This window comes from Pygoscelis adeliae, unplaced genomic scaffold, assembly GCF_000699105.1.
Source record: "Pygoscelis adeliae isolate BGI_AS28 unplaced genomic scaffold, ASM69910v1 Scaffold404, whole genome shotgun sequence".
In the NCBI taxonomy this organism is placed as follows: Eukaryota; Metazoa; Chordata; class Aves; order Sphenisciformes; family Spheniscidae; genus Pygoscelis; species Pygoscelis adeliae.
In genome coordinates this window covers 75,264-83,746 of record NW_008824598.1, presented here as the reverse complement: position 1 = coordinate 83,746, position 8,483 = coordinate 75,264, and the positions used below count along the sequence as shown (strand labels likewise).

The following is an 8,483-nucleotide window of genomic DNA, read 5'->3' as shown; positions in this document are numbered from 1 at the left end:
AGGGTGGGTGGGTGGGTTGGCAGAGCTGGCGGCCAGGACATTCAGACCCGGCTGCATTGTTTGTCTGGGCACAGCGCCGTGCCGGAGCACCTTCCTCCTGCAGGAAGGCAACAGTAGCACCTAGGTGGGTGCCCCGAGGGTCAGCATCTGAGGAGGGAGCGGTTTCCCTGCCCTCCTGTGAGCTTTATGGTCCCTTTGAGGGAGGCTGGATCCTCCTAAATCACAGGGCAAGGGGCCCTTCTGCCGGCCTGTGAGCTGTGTGTGTTCTCAGCTCAGCCCCTTCTAGGAGGCAGGGAAGACTTGGGCCATCATAAACCAGTGCCTTTCCAGGGGGACTGACAGCCTCAAAACTGACCCCAGCTCTTTGCAGACGTGTGGGCACCTATGGCTGCTAAAAACAGCTCTTGGCCACCAAGGGTGCAAGACAGTGGGCTGGTGGGGCTGTGTCCGTGGCCAGCAGCACAGTGTGCGATCAAGGCATTGTAGGAGACTGACGTCGTGTTGACTTTAAACCATTCCAGGCTGGTTTCACTGGGCCAGGCTGCTAGGCTGGTGGCAAGGGTGGAGGCTCAGCTGCACTCAGCTGTGGCTGCTGCGTTGCCCCTGTTCTGCCTGAGCTCTTTGTACGCAGCTCCCCTCAGCCTGCATCCCAGGAGCTTGCCCTGGTGAGGGGACCCATTTGTCCAAGGTATCTTGCCTAAAATCCCAGCCTGGCAGGGAAGACCCTGCTAGAGCATGTTTGTCATGACTCCTATGTCTGAACACATTGGAGCCATCTTTTCAAGCTGGGTAACGGTCCCAGGGCAGCCCTGGCCTTTCACAACTTACATGCCTCTCCTATCTTCAGGAGCCTACTCTCAGGAGCTTCCTCCCCTGCTAGGTCCATCACAGCTGGAGGTTCTGACCACAAAGTTAGGGTGGGAGACTTAAGGATTTCCGTTCTTGGTTAGGGAACGGTTTTGGAGTCTTCTTGGTTATTGTATTTTAGTCCCTGTCTTTAGAGCTACTGGGAGAGTGACATTCATACTCTGTGCTGGGTGAGGGGAGTCTGATTTACTTTTGAGATCTCTTAACCTGTCAAGTATCATCAAAATTTTGAGAGGTCTGCCAAAGCCCTTCAGAAGTGGTGAGGAATGTTCACCTTACTCATACCTGTCTCCTCCTTTCCTGGCTTCTCTGTCTGGAGGTGTTTTACTGCTCCTCAGCTGCAAATGTGAAAGCTACCCGTCTGTCCCCAGACCATCCTCACTATCTCTGGGGTGGCTGCTCAGGGTGTTGCAGTCAGAGCAGTGGCTTTCACTGTCTCGGACACTGGCTCTGCCACTCAGAAGAGGACAGGTGGTGATGCACCGGAGCCTATTTCTGAGCTCCTGGTCCTCCCAAGTGAGGGACAGGGGTGCGTCCCCTCCTGGGTCGGGGAGGCTGTTTGAGCTGAGCTGCCTTCTTCCTGATCCCTGGAGCTTCCTGGGAGGTTGAAGGCCAAAATGTTTGCTTCAGGGGAAGGGGAACCTTTGCTAGTGACTCCGAGGCTCTTGGTGTGGGAGTGTTGGCTAGAGCCCATGCCTCGTGCCCCATGGCAGGCTGGGGTGCTACCTGGGGATCTGGAGAGCCTCTGGCAGCACAGGTGGATGGGAGGGATGGGCTCTTGCCCTGGCAGACCCAGGAGACCGTTGGGCAGTGGTCGGCAGCCCTGCTCCCCCCAAGAGGTTTCCAGTACAGGCCTGGAGCTCCATTCCCAGGCTGACAGTGCAGCCCCCCCGGAGGAGTCCGCTGCCTGTCCCGCTCTCCAGCTGGAGCTCTTCTTTCAGTAGCTTTGCTGCTTTTGAAGCTGGTAATTGTCAGTTTTGGAAGTGCAAACGTGATGCGCCGGTGCTGCCCAGCATGAGGGTCAGAGCCCCTCACGTCCCTTCTCCCTGCACCTTTCCCTGTATCAAGTTTCCAGGGCTCCTCGCTCTGCTGCATGAATATTCACCAGGCACCAGCTCTCCAGCCACAGGATTTAATCAGAAAGGCTGAGCATTCGTGATTAAAATGCCTCCCAGGGGGGTCAGTGCCTCCAGCCAGCTTTGGGCTTTCTTTTGGTAGCTTTTTTTTCCCCCGCATTTGCAGCAGGTCATTCTCTTAACCATCTGCTTCCCCTTGCAGGGAGCTGAGCGGGCAGGCAGCCCTGGGTGTAATGCTGAGGTGGAACAGTGTGTAATGGGGGAGCTCACCAAAGAGGGCTGTGGGTCCAGGGCTGGCTCTGCATTGCTGTGGGGAACCACGAAAGGGGCACTTGGACTTTCCTGCTGTGGGCTGGGCAATGCCAAAGGCGTCGGGCACCCTGCAGCCCACCTTCTTCCCCGGCCATGGCTTCCTTGCTCCTGGGAGGTGTTGCTGGCCTCCGGCCTGCTCCAGGACTCAGCATCACATCAGCCAAGGCCTAATAACAGCCATAAATCTGGTGGATGTCTGCCAGCCTGTTGCTGGGCACCGAGCAGCCCTTGAGGAGAGCAAGAGCTGTCCCCCAGGCCTCACGTCTGCTTCTGGGTGAACCATGAGCCGGAGAGAGGAGAGTGGGAGGCAGCTGGGCTTGAACTGAGCTCACACTTGCCTTGGCCAGAGGAGCAAACTGCAAGGAGGGGACAAAGGGAGGGGGGTAGGAGGGGGGACATGGTACAGCGACGGGCTGGGGCCACCCTGCCTTATTCCGGCTGAGAAGGGAGCTGGTGTCAAAGTGGTGGCTTCCCAGGGTGCTGCCTCACCAGGTGGTCCCTGGGGGAGGGATGCCTGGCTGCTGGTGGCTTGGGGAGCATCTTATGCCAAGCACGGTTGAGCCACGCTTGTGGCTTTCCCCTCGCTCCTGCCTCCCCAGGGCTGCGTGCTCTCGACAGCTCATGAGCCTCTTGCAGAGAGAAGGTGCCTCAGAGGATGCAGGTGATGATGCCAGTTCCTTGCGCTGAGCCCAGGCAGCTCTAAATCCCCTGGCACGTCCAGCCAGGTGCTAGATGGAGCTGTTTGGTAGCCGCTGCTTATGCTGCCTTCCATGTCAGAGCCAGCAGGGTGTCACACGGGGGTGGTTTCTCACCTTGCTTCCATATGGGGCGGGAGCAGTTTGATTTCAGAGAGAAGCAACCCCCTTTCCTCCAGGAGATTAGCTCCTGGGTGACTGTACTGGCGCTGCTGCTCCCCCAGCCCAATGTGAGCCTTATCTCCAGAGCACCAGCCCCAGCACGCAGGCTGGTGCTTGCGTGGGAATTTGCAGGGTCGCGAGAAAGCTTTCACCTTCTGAAGAGTAGAAGACAGAGAGGGGGGTAAAAAAAGAGACATTTCAATCTTTAAATCCTTCTGCACTGCAAACTTCAAACAGGGCTGAGGGAAATCAAAAGGCTTTGCAGCACGGCAGCCACAGGGAGAGAGGAACAGTAAAGGCAGCTTTGCATGTGAGGCTTGGAGCTGGGGCATGGGCAGGGGACGGGGGCCTGGTGTTTACACCGCCTGGCCCTCGGCGGGGCTGGGGCTGAGCAGGGTGCAAGGAAGCCTGCTGCTCCTCCTGCCACGTTGCACTGGGTTGCAGGAAATGGAGCAGTGCTGAGCGGGGTCTGGCTGAGTTTGCCAGGCTCGTTTCATGTGTGGCCTTGGCACGGCCTGGCCAGGGCTGCCTGGTGGTGACAGACTGGTCTGTTAGTCTGTCCTGCACGCCCTGGTAGTGGTGCTCATTTGACCCCAGGTTACATGTGTGCACAGATGTTGCCATGCAGTTATGTCCCACTTGGAAGAACGGACAGGGGAGATGTGGCGGCGCGGGGCTGCGCTGTACCTTCGCATGGCTGAGGATGGGATCACCCCAAAGATTGTGGGTCCCCTCCCTGCTCGGCGCAACACAACATGGTGTCCAACCCAGGCTGAGGGACAGAGATTACAGTGTGTGAGCAAATGAGCAGCTCTCCTGTGTTCACACTGGTAATGCACCGTGGTCCCTCCAGGGCCACCGCAGGCAAGACTGAACCATGGCACCTTTGGTGCAGGGTGCTGCTAATGGGGTGGTCACGCCAGTGTGCTTGGTTATAACCCGCATGGCTGCCTGTTGGGTTGTGAACAGCCAGAGCCACTGAGGGCTTGTCCTTCAGCTTTCTGGCTACGAGGTGAAGGGGCAGAGCGCGAGCAGCCCACCACTGGGTGTCTGGTTTGCCCATGCCAGCATGTGCTGGGGGATGGGTGAGGGCTGGGGCAAGGCAGAGGGGGGGCTGCCCTCGGCAGTGCTGGGGGATATTTGCTTTAGTTACTCTTCCCCTGAAGTGAGCTCAGCCCTCCTGCCTACCTTTTCACAAGCCTATCTCCCATGACAGTGTTTAAACTGGAGGCCAGAGTGTTGAACCTGATGCAGATGCCCAGGAGACGATGCACAAGGCTGTCTCTGTGGAGCTGATTTACCTGCCAGGGGTCAGCATGACCGACGGGGAAAGGGGAACATCCCAGAAAACCCCTTGCTCATCGTTCAGGTGGCCTTGCCTATGGGGGTGCACGGGCTGAACCCACCGTCCTCAGGGGAAGGGGGTGGCTTGTGTTTGCCACTTATCGGTCATGTGTGAGGGATGTTACAACACGGCTTGGTGCCCAGGGATAGTCCTGGGGGTCACCACTGACATGTTCTGATGTAAACGTCTTGGGATGATGATGGAGAGCCAGGTTTCCAAGGAAACGTGGGGATTTGGGGCTTTCTGGTAGATGTGGGGTGGGAGATGGGAAGAGCAGGTGACAGCCATGTGCTGCTGACACCCATGGGGCATTAGCATAGGGGTGCTGGTAATGGGCTGGAAGACGGATTGTCCCATTTCACCAGAGCAGTGAGGCTCTTGGTGAGCCTCGTCAAGCATTTCTGGGACCACAGATGTAGGCGCAATCCTTGCCTCGCGATGCTGAAGGCTGGCTCTGCCTTCAGGGGGGGCTGGGGGAGAGAGAAGGTGTCCTGGAACATCAGGCAGGCTTCTCCCCTTCCTGGGTGCTCTGGCCGAAGCTGCTAGCAAAGGTGCCCGGGGTGGCCTGAGCAAGGGGGACCTTGGCAGGCTGCTTTGTGGGATACCTACTGGCAAAGCCACTGAGTGGGGTCACATGGAAAGGAGAGTTAATAACTGAAAAATAAAACCACTGCCCAAACTTCTGCATGGGCAGAGAGGGGGAAGAGCGACAGGCCCAGCAAAGGGCCAGGCAGCTTGCATTTGGGCAGTGTAAAGTTGTGAAGCTGGGGAATGGGCTGGGGCACTTGGGCTCTGGAAGGGACTGGTAGGAGTTTTATCTGAGCAAGGTATGGGGCTTGCTGCCTGGCAGGTCCCCAGCTGGGGTAATGCGTCCCAATGGGAGGGGTGCTCTGTGCCTGCCTGTGCTTGCAGCAGGGTTTCCTGGAGGAATTCGGAACGTGGTCACATCTGTCTGTCTGTCCAGCTCCCATCTTGGCCAGTATTTCCTAATTTGCAGCAGGGTATGACCTTCCAAGGTAGTGAGCTGAGGCAGGGGGCCCCAAATCGCATAGCTGCTAGGGTGAGTGCTGTGGTGGGAGCTGCACCGTTGTCTGTGGTGGCTGGTGCTGCGCTGCCTGCGCCCCTGCAGCCTGAGCTGCTGGCGCATGAGTGTGCCTAACGTGGGGGTGAGATGCTGCTAACGGCCAGGGTCCTGGGAGAGAGCAGGCTGGCATGCTCCAAGTGTGCATGCACGCTCTTGTGTTCATGCCTGGGAGATCGCTTGTGTGGTGCAGGGTCCCAAGAGGAGGGAGTTTGTTTCCAAGGAAAATAAAGATTAAAGAGAATTAAACAAACCGGAGATGGGCTGAGGGAGGAAGAGATGTGGAGCAGATGGTGAGAAGGGGGGAAGCAGGGAGACCAGCACAAAAGCCTTGGAGACCCTGGAGGAGAGAGGAAGGAAACAGCAGGAGGAGAGCACAGGGAAAGACAGTGTGGGGGAGGCAGACAGGGCGAGCGGGGAAGCAAAACACCCCAGGCCCTGCCCAGCCTCCTGCTGGGACTTCCTTCTGCCCAAATCTCAGCAGCATCTTTGCTCCTGAGAGCTCAGTTTGCTGCTGAAATCCAGGACTGGGAAGAAACCTGAGAGTTGTCTCAGTGGAGAGCCTGAGGGGAGGGAGAAGGTGCAGCCACACCGACCGCTCCCCCTCTAGCCCAGGTGGCACCCTGCTGGCCCCAAGGGCTGTGGCTCCAAGCTTTCTTAGCCAAGGACTTGGGCCTTTTGGGGGCTGCACTGAGGTGCAGAGCTCTGCCCCGGGTTGGGAAGCAGGAGACCCTCCAAGCAGTAGGCAAAGACCTGCAGCGTGTCCCTGTTCCCTCCCACAGATGGGATCCACAGCGTGACAGCCCAGTGCGTCCTGCGGGTGATCATCATCACAGAGGACATGTTGGCTAACAGCATCACGGTGCGGCTGGAGAACATGTGGCAGGAGCGCTTCCTCTCCCCGCTGCTGTCCACCTTCCTGGAAGGGGTGGCCACCGTGCTCGCGACGCCCAAGGAGGACGTCTTCATTTTCAACATCCAGAATGACACGGACGTGGGCGGCACGGTGCTCAACGTCAGCTTCTCGGCCCTGGCACCGCGGGGCGGGCGCTACTTCAGCTCGGAGGAGCTGCAGGAGCAGCTGTACATGAAGCGCATGGCGCTGACAGGCGCCTCCATGCTGGAGGTGCTGCCCTTTGATGACAACGTCTGCCTGCGGGAGCCCTGCCAGAACTACATGAAGTGCATCTCTGTCCTCAAGTTCGACAGCTCGGCCCCCTTCATTGCATCCCCCTCCACCCTCTTTCGGCCCATCCACCCCATCACTGGCCTGCGGTGCCGCTGCCCGCAGGGCTTCACTGGGGACTATTGTGAAACGGAGATCAACCTCTGCTACTCCAACCCCTGCCTGAATGGTGGGATCTGCACCCGCAAGGAGGGGGGATACACATGCGTTTGCCGCCAGCACTTCAGCGGTGAGTGCCCGGAGCTGGGGGCTGCAGGGGGATGGGTGAGCGGGTCCCTTGGCGTTGCTGTCACCATGGTGGGATGCGCTTCCCAGCAGGGTGGCAGGTGGCAGAGCCCCTCTTTTCCTGCAGAGGTCCGGCTCTGCTCCTGGCTCTCCGTGTTTCCATGGCACTGAATGCGCAGGGCTGAGGCTGCCATAGAAGTCTGTCTTCTAGGGGGGTGGCATGGAGGGCTCTTGGGGACCCTGGCCACCACCTCCCAGCCTTTTTCACAGAGCAGGAAGACCAGGTTGGACCCTGCCAGGCTAGGGTGCAGGAGGCTCCTCAGCCCTGCCCCATGCCAGTGGGGCGATGGGCTCTGAGACCATTGGAGGTGCTGGTTTCAGCCCGTGCCAGTCTTCAGCTGGTCTGGCAGAGGTGTGTAGCCCACGCGTGGTGGGTGAGCTGCTGCCCACTGAAAATGGAAGGGGAGCCTGGGCCTACCTGCCCCACTGGGCAGGATATGATCCAGGCAGATCTGGTCCTAGCCGTGGGGGGAATCCCTGGGCTGGCCAGTGTCTTGTTGCCCCAAGTCCTCGACAGGCTGTGGAGACCTGTGCCTGGACACAGGCAACCTGGAGGTGAGGGAAGGTGGCCAGTGGCTACTGGGGAGGGAGCCCTTGCTTTGCCCTCCCCACCAGGAGGGAGCGCAGCAGCAGATGGCTGCCTTGGAGCCACTCTGCTGTCTGTGGCTCCTGGTGAGATAAGCAGAGTCAGTGGTAATTAACCCCCAGCATTTGAAGCGTGAACAGCCATTAGCAGAAGGGTTAATGAGCTCATTTCCCTGTCACTTCATGCTGTCTCCTCATCCTCCTTGTGTGCCATGGAGCAAGTAATGGGAGCAGGGCCCGGGGCATAAGGCTGCAGCTGAGCGGTTCCCTGCATGCTGTGGGGACAGCACGGGAAAAGGGGCTGGCCAGACTCCCTGCACTGCACTGCTGAGCTGGCTTGGGGCATCCCCGTTAACAATGCCAGCAAGGTGCAAGGATATTTGGTGTCCCTCATCTGGCTGGTTTCCACTTGGCTTTTGCTCCTACGTCAGAGCCTGCCTGCAGGGTTAGGAGGCTCCTGGTGCTGTGGGTGAGACTTTCATAACTATTGGCAGGGGAGCTCAGTGGTGCTGGGCTGTCCCCACACCCCGGAACCAGGACTGCAATGCCTGTCCCAGGCTTGTGCAGTGGCTGTACGCAAGGAGGCACTCTCAGCATCACCAGGACTTCCCTGGCTTGTCCTTGCCTCTCCATCCCTAGGACCATGCAGCCCAGCTGTGGCCAGTCCCCTCCTGTCCCGTTCCCATGCCATCCTCGGTCCAAACTTGCCCCTTCAGCCAGAGCTGGCATCCCATCCAGCCCAGGGGCTCGGACTGCAGGGCTGGCAGTGGTAGCTAGCTTGCTGGCTACTGTGGGGAACACCTGGGTGACACCTGGGTTGTTACATGCTTCGCCTGCCCCCAGCTGCCCCACAAACTCCTGCCCCTTGGCTGCGCTGCGCCACAACTCG

The 8,483-nt window shown here is 58.9% G+C and overlaps 1 protein-coding gene across 1 annotated transcript in view; it reads left to right on the top strand.

Moving 5' to 3' along the window:
• Positions 1-8,483, top strand: part of CELSR3 (cadherin, EGF LAG seven-pass G-type receptor 3) — a gene marked incomplete at its 5' end in the record, with an annotated part of 32,815 nt that overhangs the window by 4,249 nt on the left and 20,083 nt on the right. Inside the window, 1 exon segment of the mRNA XM_009322327.1 lies at positions 6,321-6,953. Coding sequence (XP_009320602.1) covers positions 6,321-6,953 — 633 coding nt within the window.